Source organism: Cyprinus carpio, chromosome A13 (genome assembly GCF_018340385.1).
Source record: "Cyprinus carpio isolate SPL01 chromosome A13, ASM1834038v1, whole genome shotgun sequence".
Classification (NCBI taxonomy): domain Eukaryota; kingdom Metazoa; phylum Chordata; class Actinopteri; order Cypriniformes; family Cyprinidae; genus Cyprinus; species Cyprinus carpio.
The window spans coordinates 561,090-581,741 of NC_056584.1; the positions used below are offsets into that span (position 1 = coordinate 561,090).

Below are 20,652 nucleotides of genomic sequence, written 5' to 3' on the forward strand. Positions count from 1 at the left end.
CGCGCCGAGCAAATCTTGCACTGATTTTTTACGGAATATTATACAAACCTGCATTTAAATGCCGCTGCAATTTATTTATTTTTTTACTTAAATTATATGAAAGCAAGTAAAGAAGACTCCATTTAAAATCACTGAAGTTGTCAGTTAATGAAGCTCATTTTTACAACGTGTGCATTTTGTTGATTATAATGAGAGAACTTGAGTTTATACATGAAGACGTTTTATTAATCAGTCCATTCTTAAGAGTTTCAATGATTTAGTTAAATCGTGCAGGTTTAATTTGTTTGTTTCTTGTTTTAATTAGGCCTAAATAATGGAAGCGAAATTATACAGTGCCTCACGTTTTACTAAAATAAAGAAAATAATTTATAAAACACGCAACTCTAGCTCACAATAGGCTACCACTTTTAATGCTCCAATGCAAAGTAAACCACAATTTCTTTTGAATAATATAACATAATTCATATTATATAAATAATACTGCACACTATTTAAATGTGTCAAATCTAAAATATGGTGTAGAGAAAATATAAGCACAGGCTCATAGGCTTGACATTTATTAGGGCCTGAGCACCGATGGTGCTAGGACCCTCTTGGAATTGCTCCATTTCTTCTTCTTCTTCTCCGAAATGAATCGCATTTTTGAGGGCCTAAACATGCTTTAAAACTCACAAAACTTTGCACACGCATCAGAACTGGCGAAAATTTACATCTGATATTAAATTGCGTGTGCTCGCAGAGTCTATGAGTCTGTAGGCCGTCCCATTCAGCCTTTAAACGCTCTGAAGTGTGCTCAGCAGCGCCCCCTTTGTACCCTTGAAGCGGTCTTCCGCGAAGCCCACATAGATGCAGGCTTCGCACACTTTAACTACCTAGGAATCCTTGCGAAATGCCAATCAGACAACGGATGGGAGGAGATTTCACTCAAGAGCAATTGATGACATGGCTGAGAAGAAAATATTTAAAGGGTTAGTTCAGGAAAAATGAAAATTATGTCATTAATGACCCTCATGTCGTTCCAAGCCCGTAAGACCTCCGTTCATCTTCGGAACACAGTTTAAGATATTTTAGATTTAGTCCGAGAGCTTTCTGTCCCTCCATTGAAAATGTATGTACGGTATACTGTCCATGTCCAGAAAGGTAATAAAAACATCATCAAAGTAGTCTATCTGACATCAGAGGGTCCGTTAGAATTTGTTGAAGCATTGTAAAAATACATTTTGCTCTAAAAATAACAAAAATTACGACTTTATTCAGCATTGTCTTCTCTTCCGGGTCTGTTGTGAACGCGACTGTTGACGTAGGACGCTGCTGACGTGTTCTCTGGTGCACCCAATAACAAAGAAAACACGTCAGCAGCGTCGTACGTCAGCGGTGTTACTGCAGTGTTGTGAATGCGCTCACAACAGACTCGGAAGAGAAGAAAATGCTTAATAAAGTCGTAATTTTTGTTATTTTTGGAGCAAAATGTATTTTCGATGCTTCAATAAATTCTAACGGATATTTGGTCATATGTAATATGTAAACCTCGTATTTATAATTAAACCTGTAAATTCATCTGAAACTCACGCACATGTTTATTATGTGTTAAAATTGTAATCTTAGTTCAAATGGAACACAGGCAGCATATTCCCCGAACCTGCAGCTCCTGTCAAAAAACAACCAGACCGTTATTTCCGGCGTGATGATTGAGTCTGTCCCAAAAATACCTCTCAATGCGCCCTCGAGGACTTGGCCAAGGGTCCTATAGGTCTGCACTACATGATGTCACCAAAGTGTGGACTCTGAGGAAGTCCACAAGTACGGAGTGTGCCATTTGGGACAGGGCTAAAGTTTGATGTTTTGCTGTGAAACAGGAAGTCGCTGTAACTCAGGCAAGCAATGCCCGATCTGCCCCAACTTCACACGTGTGATAGGTGTTCTGTCCTGAACAAACACCCATGACCAAATTCAGTTATAGTCACAGCGCCACCTGCTGGTAACAGGAAGTGACATGGTTAACACTGCTATGGACTCCTAGGAACATATTAAAAAGTGTCAACAAGTGTTAAATAGGCTGGCAACATGCTAGAAACATACTAATACATGCTAGCAACACTTAGCTAAGTGTTAAAGCATGCTATTAATGCAGTGTTGCAGAATATTACTGTAACTCATGCATACAATGTCCAATCTGCCTCAAATTTCACACATTTTATAAGAGTCCTGGCCTGAACACATCAACATGCCCGTATTCGGTTATAGTCATAGTGCCACCTACTGGCAATAGGAAGTGTCATGTTTAACACTGTTATGGACTCCTAGCAACATATTAATAAGTGTCAGGAAGTGCTAAATATACTGGCAACATGTTAGAAACATACTAAAACATGCTAGTAGCACTTAGCTAAGTGCTAAAGCATGCTACTAATGCAGTGAAAAAGGAAGTTGCTGTAACTCAGGCTAGCGATGTCCGATCTGCCCCAAACTTCACAGATTTGACAAGAGTCCTGTCCTGAACACATCAACATGCCCGTATTCGGTTATAGTCATAGCGCCACCTGATGGCAACAAGAAGTGTCATGTGTAACACTGTTATGGACTGCTTGCAAAATAATAAAAAGCATCAACAAGTGTTAAATAGGCTGGCAAAATTCTAGAAGCATGCCTAAAACATGCTAGCAACACTTAGCTCAGTGTTAAAGCATGCTATTAATGCAGTGTTGCAGAACATTGCTGTAACTTGTGCATACAATGTCCAATCTGCCTCAAACTTCACAAGTTTGATTAGAGTCCTGGCCTGAAGATATCTACATGCTCATATTTGGTTATAGTTATAGCGCCACCTACTGACAACAGGAAGTGACATGTTTTACACTTATGCACTATTAGCAACACAGTAAAATATGCCCTTGTGTGCTAATCATGCTAGAAATATTCTCAAACATGCTAGCAACACTTACTATGTGCTAAAGGATGCGGTTAATACTATGAAACAGGAAGTTGTTGTAACTCATGCATACAATGCCCAATCTGCCTGGCCTGAACACATCTAAAGGCCAATATTCAATTATAATTATAGCGCCACCTGCTGGCAACAGGTAATTACTTATTTTAAACTAACTTAAACATCCAATATCTGGTCTGCCCAAAGTTCATGTGTTTGATATGGGTCCTGGCCTGAACTCGTCTTTAGGCCAATATTTATTTATAGTCTTAGCGCCACCTGCTGGCAACAGGAAATTATTTATTTTACACTAACTTAAACATGCAATGTCTGATCTGCCCGGAACTTTGCATGTTTGGTAAAAGTCCTGGCCTGAAGACATTTACATGCCGAAATTCAGATATAATCATAGTGCCACCTGTTGGCAGCAGGAAATGTGGCACAAATATTTACTATTTTAAAAGCATATGGTCCAACGTTCACTGATCTCCTATGGCCACCGGGTGGTGGTGAGCCCGGGTGTGAGGGCCCTTTCATCGCTGCTTGCAGCTTTAATTCTGCTTGAATTCGTTCTAAGAAATGCACATATCTTCATAAGGACTAAACTTTCATCTGTGAATATTAAATATTTTAACTAGCCTACAGTGTTTTTCTTTCATTTTCCCCGACTACAGTCAAATATAACACATCGGTGAGGCAAAGCTGACGTCTATTTGCGAAAATGTGCTTTGATGCGCTCGTTTGAAAACTTGTGATCAAAGCACCACTCAGCGGTCAAAAGCTGCGAATGCACTTTGCAGATGTGGCGGCGGTACGACCACCATTTTGGATAGCCACCTACTGTAGGTGTGAACCTATTCAGCCTAGCTGAACCTATTTGATAGCAATCTTTCCTTTGAAAACCATGTTTCTAGCATTTGTAAAACCACATTCTTTCATCTTAAAAATCTAAATTATGACCTATGCTCTCAATGTCAAATGCAAAAACATTAATTCATGTGTTCATGACCTCAAAGTTAGATTATAATAATGCTTTGTTGGGTGGGTTATATTAGCATGGTTCTGTCAACTCTGCACTGGCTCCCTTTTGAACAACGAATACATTTTAAAAACTTGCTAATTACTTAAAAAAACCTGAATGTTTCAGCACCTTAATACTTGAGTGAGCTCATATCACATTATAGTCCTTCACGTCTGCTGTGATCTCAAAACTCTGACCATTTGATAATACCTAGAATATCAAAATCAATTGTGGGTGGCAGATCCTTTTCCTATTTAGCGCCCAAACTCTGGAATAATCTACCTAGCTTTTTTCTTCAGGCAGACACACTCTGTCAGTTTAAATCTAGATTAAAGACCCATCTCTTTAACCTGGCATACACATAATACACTATTGCATTTCTATAATTCAAATCAGTTAAAGGATTGTAAGGCTGCATTAATTAGGTCAACCGGAACTGGGAACACTTCCCATAACACCCTATGTACTCGCTACACATAAGAAGAATGCCATCTACACTAATTTTAATCTCTTTCATTCTTATTCTGAGCTCACCATAGCCATACAGATTCAGTCTGTATCCAGATAAGATGGTCACTGTAGCCACCCAGATCCTGTCCATATCCAGACCAGACTTAGCCAGCCCTGAATGTCAGCGGAGACCACGTCAACTAGATGCACCCCAGAGACAAATCCCCTCTGAAGGTTTCATCACCTCGACGACTATCGGCACAAGACCACGAGAACCAGACAATTCCTCTGCACCCATGTTGAAGCCTGGAATTAAACCACGCAATGCTGGTTTTGACTGGCCCTCGACTAAGTCTGATTTCACTCAAGGTTTTTTCACCATTTCTGTCACATATGAAGTTTCGGTTTCTTGTCACTGTTGCCTTTGGCTTGCTTAGTTGGGGACGCTTTGGGAACTAATTGCACAGACACTATTGGAAGAGAGCTGAACCGGATGATGACATAACTGAATCATCGATCAGCTGACTTTATCTGAAAAAATGACTCTTTGATATTGTCTCCTTGCATTATTGACAAACTATTTTCCTGTTTGACACTGCAAAGCTGCTTTGATACAATCAGTACTGTATAAAACACTATACAAATAAAGGTGACTTGACAGGTTTCAGATTCTATACTTTGGGAGACTTTGAAGTTGGTCATGCACATGCACTTTATCTCCTACAAATCTAATGTCAAAAAAGAAAGAGAGAAATTACTTTTAGAGATACAAGTGTTCTTCCTATTCTTGAATTTACATACCAGGTGTCAGTCATCTTAAGATTACAACAAGATAATGACTTAAATATGGAGTATAACTGTATTCTTGGCGGTCAAATAAACAATATATATTTTGAGAATGAGACAACTTAAAGGGGCTCAAGCCTCAAGGTCAATCAACAGCATTAAGTCCAAGGATGGCACCCTGTAAACCAACCCTAAAGATTTTAATGCTCACTTTAAAGAATTTTATAGTGAACTGTACACTTCCAGAAATGCAGCCACTCATTCTGATCTTACAGATTTTTTGGATTCTGTTGAAACACCCAAACTTAAAAGCTGCCATGGCTGAACTGGATTCAGACTTTAATTTGTAGGAGATTTTCGCTATTAAGCGGAGTTTCCGCTATTAAGTCATTTCAAGGTGGCGGGACCAGATGGGTTCAGTTCTGAATTTTTTAGTAAATTCTGTGACATTCTGGCTCCGCTCCTAATTAGAATAATAATCAATTCTAAAATAGATAATGTTCTGCCTAATACATTGTATGAAGCCAACATATCTCTCATCTTAAAGAAAAATAAAGATGAAATTGACCCGGCTAGTTATAGGCCATTTTTGCTTCAGAATTTTGATAGGAAATTTGTCACTAAAACTTTGGCTATTCGGCTTAACAAACATCTATCCTCCATCATTCAGCCTGACCAGACTGGATTTATCCTGGGCAGATTCTCTCTCTCTTTTTTTTTTTTCTAGGTACGACACTTCCTCAACACAATATATGCTAATCACACGAAAGCTAACAAGGCAGCAATTTATATCATGGTTTAGATTAATATATGCTAGGCCAGTGTAATCAATTTTAACAAACACAGACAAGTCACCTAAGTTCCCTTTGCACCGCTCAGTGCAACAGGGTTGTCCCCTTTCGCCTGCCCTTTTTGGTATTGCAATAGAGCCTTGCCATATGTATAAGACACCATAAAGATATCATGGGTCTTTTATGGAGGAGTGAAGCCCTTATTATTCTTTATGCAGATGATGAAATATTGTATTTGAAGAATTCTGGAAGTTCTGTTCCCATTCTTTTAGAGTTCATTACTTCTTTTGTGAGATTATCTGGGTATAAAATCAACCTGTCGAAAAGTACATTTATTTTAAGGCACTCTCGGATACTTACATGTTTTGTTTTGTTTTTTTGGAAAATATTCCATTCAAAATAGTTAGGGACCACTTTGTATATATCAGACTGACAATTCCCAAAGACCCAAAATTATATAAGTTAATTTTTTTCGAGTTTCTTTCAAAACTCAAATGTAATATAGAGAACTGGAAAATCATGCCTTTTTCTATGATCGGACGTATAAACTCAATAAAAATAGTTTCTCTTCCTAGATTATTATATATTTGTGAAATCTCCCAATTTGTCTTACTTTTGCATTTTTTAAGGAACTGGATTCTATCATTTTGTCTTATGTTTGGAACTATAAGACACATATGATAACTAAAATCCATCTACAAAAGTCCAGGTCTGTGGACAGTCTGGGTCTGCCAGTATTTAAACACTATTACTCGGCTGCCAATGTTAGGGCTTCAATGTACTGGGAGAAGGGAGCACCGGGCAATCTGACCCCTGATGTTCCCTTATGGGTGCAAATAGAGACAGGCCTGGCTGGGATCTCATTAGCGGCCATGTTATTGTGCAAATTAGACAAGCCCACAGCTATAAAGAAACTAAGTATTGTGTTGAAAAATTAAATCAAAATCTTAAATCAAGTAAGGAAATTCCTGTCCCTGCCAGAGACTTTGGTGTATATGCCAGTTTGCTACAATCATTCTTTTTCACCCCATGGTCTGACAGAAGGAGAGGGGCTTAAGTTGTATAAAATACCTTTATGTTGAAGGAAGGTTTGCATCATTTATTCAGCTAAGAGAGAAGTTTGTTCTGCCCAATTCACACTTTTTTCGTTATTCACAAATGAGGCATTATGTTGCATTAAGTCCAAAATTAGTAATTTTAAATTTCTCCGAGAACGTTTTTTGATGTTTTCTTAAATCCTCCTCATTCTACACATCTTATCTCAAAATCTGTTTATTTGAAAGTTGTGCCTCAGCCCCAAATGAGAGATTTAAAGTGGCCTGGAGGCTGAGCTCTCTGACAAACATGGGATAGGTGTTTGACTGCAGTATGGTACTGTTCAGTCAACAGCAGACATCAAATGATACAATTCAAGGTCATTCATCACTTGCATTATACCAAGACAAACTGCACAAAATTTTCTCTTCTGTTTCACCATTGTGTGACAGGTGCAAGGTCACAGAGGATACAACTGCTCATGCTTTTTGGTTTTGCCCTGCAATGTTGAGATTTTGGACAAGCATTTAATAGGCCTCTTATGCCGGATGTGGAACTTGCGATCTTTGGCTTTTCACAACACACCTCTAGCCTTCCAAAAACTTTACAAAAGGCCCTTACACTGGGCATGATTGTAACCAAGAGACTTATATTAAAGAACTGGAAGTCATCCTCACCTCCCTCTTTTTGAATTTGGATTATGGACATGATCACTGTCATACAAATGTAAAGACTCAAATCTTTGAGGTCTAACTCCAATGAAAAGTTTTCCGCTGTCTAGGGATCATTTCTTGGATATTTAGACAAACTAACTGCCCAACCGACTTCTAATGTTTCCTATGAGGTCTGAATTGCACATTAGCTCCAGGCATTCTGAATGATTGACTGTTTTGCAGCTCTGTACTATGGTACCTCTAGTTACTGAACCTGTAATTATTATTGTTAGCATTCTAATTTATGTCTAAGGTATTGTATTCATGTGTTTTTAATTATTATTTATTTAATTTATGTCTAAGGTATTGTATTCATGTGTTTTTAATTATTATTTATTTAATTTATGTCTAAGGTTTTGTGTTCATGTGTTTTTTATTTATATTTATTTTTCTTTCTTCTGGTAGTGTTCAGTCAACAGCACACATCAAATGATACAATTCAAGGTCATTCATCACTTGCATTATACCAAGACAAACTGCACAAAATTTTCTCTTCTGTTTCACCATTGTGTGACAGGTGCAAGGTCACAGAGGATACAACTGCTCATGCTTTTTGGTTTTGCCCTGCAATGTTGATTGACTACAGTGTGTCTGTAGTCTGAGGTTTACCTTCCAACATGACAAAGACCCAAAGCACACAGCAAGAAAAATAAAAGGTGAATGTCTTTGCATGGCCTAGTCAGAGCCCAGACTTAAACCCCATTGAAAATCTATGAAATTACTTGAAGACTGCAGTCCACAAACTGTCACCATCAAATTTAAATGAACTTGAGCAGTTCTGTAAAGAAGAGTGGGCAAATATTAGTCTATATGTGCAAAGTTAGTAGAGACATATGAATGAATGATGCATTTATATAGCAATTTATTGTGTATTGTTGTACACCCAAAGCGCTTTACATTCGTGTGAGGGGGTCTCTCCTCAACCAGCACCAGCGTGCAGAAACCACCTGGATGATGCGACGGCAGCCACAGGACAACGGCGCCAGTGGACTTACCACACACCAGCTATAGGTGGAGAGGAGAGAGAGTCATAGAGCCAATCGAGTGGATGGGGATTATTGGGAGGCCATGATTGACAAGGGCCAGTGGAGGGAATTTGGCCAGGACAATAGTGTCCCAGTCACTATACTTGGGCGATTGGACTCACAAAGACCACAGGGTGAGCAACCCCTGCTGTCCTCATTAACACCTCTTCTAACGGCAACCTAGTTTTTCCAGGAAGTCTCCCATCCAGGTACTGACCAGGCTCAACCCTGCTTAGCTTCAGTGGGCAACCAGTCTTGGGCTGCAGGGTGATATGGCTGTGGCAATCCCAACATATCCCAACAGGTTCAACAGACTAAAGGTTGAAGTTAAAGCAGGAGGTTGTTCGAAATAATTGCTGGAGGGGGTGGTTGATTTTTTTTCCAACTCAGTTATTCAGGTTTTTTATTTCCATTTGTATTTTTTTTTTTATAACATGTTGGTGTTATATCTTTTACTTGGATGTTATAAGTTGCAATGAGTAAATACAGCTGGATAAAACAAAAATGGTGTCCATCTTATTTTCAGGCTGCAAAGCAACAAAATGTGATTATTTTTAAGGGGCGAGTCTTTTCTATACCCACTTATTGCCATCTGGTGCTTTGTGACTTGCATTGAATGGTGCGTGATTATTTTGCCAAATAAATTTTACCAATAAATGTTGGTTGCTTTGGTAAACTGTAACAATTATAGTATTTTTTAATTATTATTTTATTTATTTTACAATAAGTACAGTAATTAACTACTTAATTGTGTCTCTTTGCATGAGCGAACATTATGACATTCACATTTACATTTATGACCACCCACAGGTAAAGTGTTTATTGTTAATCATCTCTAATCATCTCCTAACAAGGTCACATGTGAAGTTCTGGGTAATTTATATGGTAAATTAACAACCAGTTCGTATAGTCAATGTGCTGAGGCAGGAGAAATGGCCAGGATTAAAGATCTGAGTGATTCACAAGTGCAATATTGTTGTGGCCAGACAACTGTGTTAAAGCACATCTGAAACAGCGAGGCTTGTGGGGTGCTTCTGTGAGAACCTACCAACAGTGGTCCAAAGGATAAACCACAAATTGGAGACTGTATGTGGGATCTCAAAGGCTCATCAATGTGTGCATGTGACAAAGGTTGCTCTGTCTGGACCAAATTGATACAAAGTCTACTGTATATGGCAACAATTTTAGTGACGGCTAAAAGAGCAATGTTCACAACACACATTGCATAGGGGCATGTGTAGGTAGGTGAAGACTGGTCAGAGTGTCTATGATGTCCCCTGTCCAAAGCTGATTATATTGCCCACTGCTACACTGCACACATTGTTCAGGAATGGTTTGAGAAACACAATGAAGTTCAAGGTGTTGTCCTGATCTCCAAATTCTTAAATTGTTAATCTGATTGAGCATCTGTGGGATGTGCTGAACCAACCAGTTACATCCATGGAGGTTCAACCTCACAACTTAAGGACATGAAGGATCTATTGCTAATGTCTGGTGTCAGATACAACAGGACACCTTTAGGGGTCTTGCATTGTTGTAGCCATTAAAAAAAAAAAAAAAAAAAGTTTTATTTTTAAGGGTCCTTATTAATAATTTAGAGTGTTTTGTATAAGTAAATTATTTTCCATAATGTAATGATAAAAATTAAACTTTCATATATTTTAGATTCATTGCACACCAACTGAAATATTTCAGGTCTTTTATTGTTTTAATACTGATGATTTTGGCATACAGCTCATGAAAAACCCAAAATTCCTATCTCAAAAAATTAGCATATTTTCATCCGACCAATAAAAGAAAAGTGTTTTTAATACAAAAAAGTCAACCTTCAAATAATTATGTTCAGTTATGCACTCAATACTTGGTTGGGAATCCTTTTGCAGAAATGACTGCTTCAATGCGGTGTGGCATGGAGGCAATCGGCCTGTGGCACTGCTGAGGTGTTATGGAGGCCCAGGATGCTTCGATAGCGGCCTTAAGCTCATCCAGAGTGTTGGGTCTTGCGTCTCTCAACTTTCTCTTCACAATATCCCACAGATTCTCTATGGGGTTCAGGTCAGGAGAGTTGGCAGGCCAATTGAGCACAGTAATACCATGGTCAGTAAAACCATTTTACCAGTGGTTTTGGCACTGTGAGCAGGTGCCAGGTCGTGCTGAAAAACGAAATCTTCATCTCCATAAAGCTTTTCAGCAGATGGAAGCATGAAGTGCTCCAAAATCTCCTGATAGCTAGCTGCATTGACCCTGCCCTTGATAAAACACAGTGGACCAACACCAGCAGCTGACATGGCACCCCAGACCATCACTGACTGTGGGTACTTGACACTGGACTTCAGGCATTTTGGCATTTCCTTCTCCCCAGTCTTCCTCCAGACTCTGGCACCTTGATTTCCGAATGACATGCAAAATTTGCTTTCATCCGAAAAAAAGTACTTTTGGACCACTGAGCAACAGTCCCAGTGCTGCTTCTCTGTAGCCCAGGTCAGGTGCTTCTGCCGCTGTTTCTGGTTCAAAAGCACAGGCCTGTGCACGGTGACTCTGGATGTTTCTACTCCAGACTCAGTCCACTGCTTCCGCAGGTCCCCCAAGGTCTGGAATCGGTCCTTCTCCACAATCTTCCTCAGGGTCCGGTCACCTCTTCTCGTTGTGCAGCGTTTTTTGCCACACTTTTTCCTTCCCAACACAGACTTCCCACTTAGGTGCCTTGATACAGCACTCTGGGAACAGCCTATTCGTTCAGAAATTTCTTTCTGTGTCTTACCATCTCGCTTGAGGGTGTCAATGATGGCCTTCTGGACAGCAGTCAGGTCGGCAGTCTTACCCATGATTGCGGTTTTGAGTAATGAACCAGGCTGAGAGTTTTTAAAAGCCTCAGGAATCTTTTGCAGGTGTTTAGAGTTAATTAGTTGATTCAGATGATTAGGTTAATAGCTCGTTTAGAGAATGATATGCTAATTTTTTGAGATAGGAATTTTGGGTTTTCATGAGCTGTATGCCAAAATCATCAGTATTAAAACAATAAAAGACCTGAAATATTTCAGTTGGTGTGCAATGAATCTAAAATATATGAAAGTTAAATTTTTATCATTCCATTATGGAAAATAATGAACTTTTTCACAATATGCTAATTTTTTGAGAAGGACCTGTATGTTTAAATATTATTAGTTTTTTTGTTTTGTTTTTTTCTGTTATTTATGAAAGAAAACTTTGTAAATTGTAAACATCATAAAGGGCATGGTAATGAATTGGTCAGCAATATGCCAGGAGTGATGGAGCGGGTCAGACACAATTTTTGACCACTTCGTATGTTTTTGTTTTGTGGAAAGTTCTTTCTTTGAATGAATTCTATTTTGTATAATTTGTATATTACATTTTTATCATTTTGTTGATCACTTATTGAATAAAATAAATAAGAACAGTAAAAGGAACACAGCATGGAATGAAGTGTGTCACAAAAAACAAACCCACTCCATGCTTCTGCCGCCTGTAGAAATGGCCAAAATTTGCATCATTCATGACTTGACAGCACAATGAGAACCAACAGCATATTAGAAAGGTGGTCATAATGCATTGGGTCAACAGAACATATGGATAAAGTATACATACATAAATACATAAAATACTTGTGTTTTTCTACTGCTGGGTATAGACCTTAGTCAGGGTAGCGACACAAAATACTGTTTGTTCAGTTGTCCATAGTATTTTTATATCTGTATTAGAAACTCCATACAGGTTTGAAAAACTTTAATGTGAGTAAATAATGAAAGAATTTGAATTTTTGGGTGAAGGTCTATAAGCCAGTAGGGTGAGTTTAAAGGAGAGTCACATGAGAATCACACAAAATATAATGAAATCAAATTATGAGTGGTAGTTGTATTTAGTATTCTCTACATTTGATGACAAGGATCCATGTAAATGCATGTGCCATCCAATTATGTGTATGATGAAGCTGCAGATTAATTTAAATTATTAAATTATTACTGCAGTTTAAATTATGCCAATTAATTTGCTCATGTTTAATTTAAAGTCAAAATATATCTCATTCTTAGAAAGCCTGTTTGATTTAGTTTACACATAAATGTTAATTGATGCATTAACTAGCAAACCTGTACTAACATGTAGTTAAGGTGGTCACTATTTAGGAATGAATCCATATGACCAAATAGTCATAGTTAAGGGTAGTCGCTTATTCATTCTTGATTAGTTCATGCCATTCATTTTGAAGTAATAATAAAGGTATTAGTTTCAGTTACCCTTATTATAAAGTGTTACCAATAGATGTATTGGACTTAAGTAAGTTTAACTAATAGTTAAAACAAAATATCTTTATATAAAGGATATGAACTAGGGGGCGGAGCCTGTGGTCTGGAACACTGTCTAGATGGATAAATGCAGAACCAACAATCTGCTCAGCCAAGTCTTCTGTTGCATAAAAGTCTTGCTGCATGCAGGGACCTGCATTCCCAAGCACCTGGTAACTTTAAAAGAAAAAAAAACAGATAAGTGAAAAGGGTAAACAGGATCAATTAGTTTAAACCATTGGAGAAACAAAAAATAAAAAAATATCAAATTGATTGCTCCAACCAGTTATCATAAAGTGATGAGAAGAAGCCTTGCATGCGTTCAACAATGTTTCTGTATGCTGAAGAGTCATAGGCATCTAAAACTGGTTGAGGAATTCCTGTAGGAAACATTGGGAGTTTGGGGTTTAAAAGACAATGCTGATTTAACTGCACTGACATTATCAGATCAGAACAAAATTTGAACTAAATTGAGCTAGATAATGACACTCTTGCCTGCTGCAGAACTGCTTAAAGCTGAAACTGAATTTGTTTCATAATTGGTGAAATCTGCAACATCACACCCCTTATTTTCCAGTTTAATTATATTAAGCTGCTTTGACGATCTATATTGTTTAAAGCGCTATATAAATACATGAGACTCGATCTGACTTAACCAGTTATGGGTTTTATGGTTTATGGTGTTTACAGGACAAATGAGATACCTACCTAGAGCAAAATTCTTCTCCACATCCATAATATCATAGACCCTAGAAAAAGTCTTGCTAAGTCGGTTGATGTTCTCTGGCAAGAACAAGCTATTTTGGGTCCTGAAAGGATGAAGAACATCAAACTATTCAAAACATTGTTACAGTAGTTTTTTTTTTTTACCATATACTATTCAAGATCTAATGTCTGTTTTTCTAGAAAATGAAATTCTAGGAAATGACCTAATTTACCTGATGAGAGCAAAAAGGTTGGGCAGCAAGGCCTGCAGGGGCTCCGCACAAGGGTTTCTGTAGATGGGGGCCCCATCAGAGGTTGTGCTGACCACAAAGCTTCCTGCTTTTGCCTCCTCAGGATTAGCAGGCCAACGAGCACGCTTTACAACCCCAAGTATGGTGTTCACACAAAAACTAATCTGTCATTAAAAAAAAAAAGCCAATCATATACACACTTATTAGGTGCCAGGGGACAAAAGACCCTATCTAAAAAACTGATGAGATTCACAACAAAATCCAACAGCTTTGCAAACACATTAGACTGCAAGCATTCCTTTGAGAAGTGGTCACACCTACCTGTGACCTGTTGATACCCATCTGATCCTCTGTGTCAAGGTCACTGATCACCTGATCAGCACCAACATATGCCAAGAAGGTAGCAGGATCCCACAACACACTACACAACACAATACAAAATTAAAGGAAAGCTCATACATCAGACAGCCTCAGAAGCATCAAATGATGCATGTACAGAACATAAACTAGATATCAATCACTTCATATCATTATTTTTATATGATATAAATATCATATAAATATCTGTTTAATAAACTCCGCAAACATCTGTCTGGGAAACAATATCCATTCATACCTTCTCATCTCCTCTGACAGCCACTGTGCAGTAACAGGTGCAATGAGTTCCTTCAGGAAGGCTTTCTGTTTGTTGTAGTCTTTAAACTGATTGCTTACTAGTATCAGGGCTTCCATAAGAGCACACTTCTCCATTTGTGTCAGCAGCAGCTCATTGGAGAACAATCCCTTCGCATGCTCATACATCATGTCAAAGCAAGGCTACAATGCAAGAAAAGTAATCTATTATCATTAGTGCCTCAAAAGAGAATGCTAATATAACCTGTCTCTCTAGGATCATAAATAAAATTAAATATCATGTTTTGCATTGTAAAGAACTGTATTGTAGCTGCATGCTTCAACATACCAGCATAAAATCTGAATAATCCCGACATATCCTAAGGATGGAAGAACAGGCATGTCTTCTGACATTCTTAACAGCTCGCGTTCGAGGTCCCTGAACACAAGCACTGAACATCAACAAAACTGTTTGATTAAAGAATGATATGCAGCTATAAGTTTGGCCACATTACCTTGCATTCTTCAACCAATTCAAATGTGATGGAAGGAAATATCTAAATATAAGTGAAAAAAAAAAAGATATTTGATTTCGGTTTCAAATAGGTTTTTAGCACATCTAGTATCAGGACCATATGAACTAATAACAACAAAATATAGCAGCAAGCAGCGATTATCAGGGTTCAAGCACTTTAAGGCATTAAACAACATATGAAAAAAGACAACACATACATATAACCTGTAACCACCTAAACCAATGATTAAAAAAAAAAAAAAAAAGCATTTTTGGAGAAACCAGGTAATTTGCCATAGAAATATGATTATTTGACAGTGACATGATATACAGCCAAGTATTCGTGATTTGCATTTAACCCATCCAAAGTGCACACACAGCAGTAAACACACACACACACACACCGTGAACACACATCTGGAGCAGTGTGCAGCCATTTATGCTGAGGTGCCCAGGGAGCAGTTGGGGGTTCAGTGCCTTGCTCAAGGGCACCTCAGTTGTGGTATTGCCGGCCCGAGACTCGAACCCACAACCTTAGGGTTAGGAGTCAAACTCTCTAACCATTATGCCATGACTTCCCCCTTATTCCCCATTTTTAATGGTTATGACTGTTATAGCGGCAACTGTGGTCCGAACTCCATAAAACTTTGTATGGTTGTTTAGAATTACCTGTCGCATGGGCTCACCTAGTTTCATGAAGTTTTGAGGTTTCGTTTAGGCTTTATAGGCTTTTGGGTACAGATGGTAGACAACCAAAATGGGTACTACCGCCGCGCGTACCGCCGCCGCAGGGCGTTAACTGCAAGTCAGTCGCGTGTTAAATTCATTCGCGAAAGGTGGCGCAAAGGGACGGATTGCGAACTGAATGTAATTGTAAAATGAGATAAAAGGAGGAGGTAAAACAACAATAACATTATGATATAACATTGTACCATCTTTTAAAACCATTAAAAAATGTACAGTGAGTTAATTTCAAAATGTAGGATAGTCTTAGGCTACAGTCTACTCATCAAAAATTAAAAGAAGACCTTTACACAAAGGATCTTATGCTTGCTATTGTTATTTAACAGTCATTAAATATAAGGCCTATAGATACGGATAAAAAGCTAAATGTTTTCATTTCGGTTCATTTTTGGTTTTAAAAAAATCCTTCAGGTTCCATTTGCAGATCGAAATGAGAACGGTCCAGCATTTAGCAATAATTATTATTCATTCTGTTATTATTCTTGATTTTTCAAACTGCTAACACTTTGCATTTTTGAATTATGCCTTTACTGTGTGACCAAAAATTGAGTATTTTCTGTTTCAGCTGTTTGATCGCGCTGGTGCCTCGTGCACATTCATTGGAAACAGTAGCCGTTCACCGTGCCATTCGCCGCGAGCAGCGGTCCACTTTGGCATATTTTTGCTAATTATGAATTTTTTTTTTTTTTTTTTTTCATTGATACTGAAACATGCATGAACTACAAAGCCTATTTTACCTAATGAATAATAGTTAAGCTTGAAATAGGCTTCATCACAAATATGGAAACGTATGGATTTGTCCCGAATGAGAGAGCCCAACCTTACCTTATGTTTCGCTTTAAATTATTATTCATTTATTTTATTTTTTTGTTTGTTTATAGCTAAGCCTATATTATTATATACTGCAATTTTATTTATCCATTAGAATTAAATATTTTTAATTCTTGTTCTGTTCTGATAAATTTGTTAAAAATAAAAATATCCTGTTGGCACATTATTACATTATTAGGCCAGCCGTTATTATTTCTGAATGTAATAAAATGCAGCTTATACATTACTTATATATATATTTTTTTCCTCTCACAAACTTAATTTATTTTTTAGCCTGTTTAAAAATAAATAAATAAATAAAAAATGCAGCAAACGAAAATAGGCGATTAATCGGTTAAAATTTTGTTACTGTGGGTTAACAGTAATTATAATTATTATATACTTAGGAACAGAGTCTGGGCCTAATCTAGGCTATCCAGGGTTTTTTATTTTTTTATTTTCATTGCATCTGAAAATGACTTTGTGCAGCACATTCACTTCGCACGCTCAACCTGCCTTGTGCGTTGCTCAGCTGTGGACGATTTCAAAATGTTTAATATAAAGGTTGATGTCCCATTTTATACAGGAATTGTTCATTTAAAAAAAAAAAAAATCAAATTATATTGTTAGTCTAAATGAACTTGTTAACAATATAATTAGAACTAGGCCTATTTAACATGCACTGTGACATTTTACCCTTTTTACTTATAAACTCCTTGAGATTTTAAAGTCAGTTTAATAGTATTGAAGTTCAAGTTTTTTAAAAAAAGGATTAATATGCAAAATGTCAATATTCTCATATATTAGGCCTATATTTTAATTTATATTTTAAAATTCCTTTAATAAAACAACATGCATTTTTGTTATTCGTTAGCCTACCTGTCCTTTATTTTGACAGACAACTTCTTGGGAAAATATATTTGTCTGTACACTGATTAAGAAATTGTTGCGTGTTTTTATAAATTATTTTCTTTATTTTAGTAAAACGTGAGGCACTGTATAATTTCGTTCCCATTATTAATGCCTAATTAAAAACAAGAAACGAATAAATTAAACCTGCACGATTTAGCTAAATCATTGAAAGTCTAAAGAATGGACGGATTAATAAAACGTTCTCATTTTTAAACTCAAGTTCTCTCACGATGTAAATAAGAGCTTCATTAATTGACAACTTCAGTGATTTTAAAGGGAGCCTTCTTTACTTGCTGCGATTAGTTGAATAATGACAAATGAATGGCTAGTAACTAGAAAAATCTTACGTGGGGGGCAGACCTATTAAATACCCTCTAGACATCTCTGTTAAAGCTTTTAAAGCATTTTATACGCGTTTGCATAAATTCTTCTTTCAGAACGGTCTGTAATGGAGAGATACATTAACACTGATTTTTCCTCTGAAACACAAAAACGAAAATTGAAATAAAATTGATATTTTGAGAATGGCCAACCCTTCTCTGCAGATATTGTTGCTTCTAGTTTGTGCATTGTAAATAGGCTACAAAAAATATATATATATATATTTATTTATTTGAGTTAAGGCAACTACCTCTGAAATTAAGTTATAATAACCAATAAACTATATTGCGCTATACAGTAGTCAACATTTGAAGTGGATCAAAATCTTTCTTCAAAGTTGCCCTAAAACCAAAATGACGAGGCAATCGTCCTATCTAAACCTGTTCTGCAAGTTTGATACCCTCATAAGTCACTGTGCATATGAAAGACCAAGAGATTCACACCTTTATCTCGACTCCCACAAGCTATACAGAACTGCCCCCCAACCCCCTCCAGCTGAACTGAATTTGGTCTGTTTGTTGGCTGTGAGGAACGGTGTGTTGTCATGTTACTGTGCTGAAACATGCCTGCACTCAAAGCAGACCTACTCTTTTTATTCATTATTTTCCCGCAGCCCATATTATTATTATCACTAGACCAAAATAATAACAAATTATCAATTGATAATTAATCATTATTTTACGAAAATCATTGTTATTTGTGAACGTAGCGTTTGCGGAAGGCTTTAAGACCAAGCTTTGAGTCCTCCGTCAGCTGCTCCCGCTTCACAGCGCGCGAGACTCACGCTAACTGACCCAGCTTCAAAGTCCGCAAGTTTTGATTTAACTAAATCAATTTGATTTGAGCAAATACAACTTACTGATCATGAGCCCAACATTTAGCAAGACAGAAAAACATTCAGTCTACCTGAAGGAAGATGTATTTCATTGTAAGTTAAAGCTGTTAAATAGAGAGTTAAAATGGAGAGAGAGAATGGAGAGAAAGAGAGAGAGAGAGAGAGAGAGAGAGAGAGAGAGAACCGTGTTGGCTATTCCTAAACTTGGACCTCATTATATTGAAGTACAAATCCAAACACCAGAAAGCAACCTACACTCTCTCAGTGTTCTTTCATTGAAAAGTATGTTTTTTGTTTATTCACAGGCTATATGGTTGAAATAATATATTTTAGTTCAAAACTTTAAGTGCCATTGTTTAAAAAAATGCTTTATTGGCTAACGTTTCACAGACCTTCAGTTGTTATGCTTTAAAATCCCATACCATTTGTAATTTCACAGTATTTTCACCTCCTAAATCACTAACCTTTAAAGTCACAATTCTATAATGGTCAAATTTACTCAGGCCGATGGCACTTTTAATGACATTATTTTTTTATTTTATTTATTTATTTATTTTTTTTGAATAATTGTAGCCTACATAAATAGGTGAAGCAAAACAAATATGAATAATATTTGGATCGTCCCATCCCATTATTTTTCCCTTATTTTCTTAAAGAATAAACACTTATTATCTACAAGAATAAACATGATAACATATTATTAATTCATAGAAATAATTTAAGCAATTAAAACCTGATAACATATTATCAATTCATAGAAATATTTTTAGCAATTAACAATTAAAACCTGAAAACTTGAACTTCAATACTATTAAACGGACTTTAAAATCTCAAGGAGTTTATAAGTTAAAAATGGTAAAATGTCACAGTGCATGTTAAATAGTTCTAATTATATTGTTAACAAGCTCATTTAGACTAACAATATAATTCGATTTTTTTTTTTTAATGAACAATTCCTGTATAAAATGGGACATCAACCTTTATATCAAACATTTTGAAATCGTCCACAGCTGAGCAACGCGCGAGGCAGGTTGAGCGTGCAAAGTGAATGTGCTGCACAAAGTCATTTTCAGATGCAATGAAAATAAATTAAAATAAGAAAAAAACCTGGATAGCCTAGATTAGGCCCAGACTCTGTTCCTAAGTATATGATAATTATAATTACTGTTAACCCACAGTAACAAATTTTAATGCATAAAATGCTTTAAAAGCTTTAACAGAGATGTCTAGAGGGTATTTAATAGGTCTGCCCCCCACGTAAGATTTTTCTAGTTACTAGTCCTTTATTTGTCATTATTCAACTAATCAGAGGTTTATATTAAATTTACATCTATAATCCATAATGAACCTTAATATATTCTGCGCTCAAGCACATGCATTACGTTTGCCACAAAGCACAGGCAGAAGTAGCCTAATAATTGTAAAAAAGGAGACATTTTAATTATTTATTAATAAACAAATGTTTTCTTGTCGGCTGCAAGATGAAATTCACAGTGCTGACTTTATCCACATGGACTCGCCTTTAAAGAGAAATACAACCTTCACAGATTACATAATGCTTTCATTTTGAATTGATTCGCTTGAAAGACATTTCAAGCTTTCTGTAGATATATTTCTCACGTATGTGAGACACCACAATTTTAAGTTAATTCATTATCAGGAAAAGTTCAAGTGATCTAGAAGGGCGCCTCCCTGTCCTGCATGCGCATTAATAATTTTCGCACAAACACTTGAATATGAATGATAATTCACATTTTGCATATGCATTACAACGTAAATTATTTTTTACATGCAATTATCCAAAATAAAACCAAACAAGATTTGTAATGAAGATAAAACA

General features: G+C 36.8%; 1 protein-coding gene across 3 annotated transcripts in view; it reads right to left on the bottom strand.

Annotated features, from left to right (window-relative positions):
- LOC109080806 (exportin-5-like) overlaps positions 1-20,652 on the bottom strand; it is a 199,855-nt gene that overhangs the window by 42,350 nt on the left and 136,853 nt on the right. For all 3 annotated transcript variants that reach the window (XM_042768338.1, XM_042768339.1, XM_042768337.1), the window contains 8 exons: positions 15,132-15,173; positions 14,966-15,055; positions 14,621-14,820; positions 14,326-14,425; positions 13,987-14,168; positions 13,757-13,857; positions 13,332-13,428; positions 13,089-13,225 (listed from right to left, as the gene is read on the bottom strand). In XM_042768338.1, the coding sequence (XP_042624272.1) occupies positions 13,089-13,225; positions 13,332-13,428; positions 13,757-13,857; positions 13,987-14,168; positions 14,326-14,425; positions 14,621-14,820; positions 14,966-15,055; positions 15,132-15,173 (949 nt within the window). The remainder of the gene's footprint in view (positions 1-13,088; positions 13,226-13,331; positions 13,429-13,756; positions 13,858-13,986; positions 14,169-14,325; positions 14,426-14,620; positions 14,821-14,965; positions 15,056-15,131; positions 15,174-20,652) is intronic.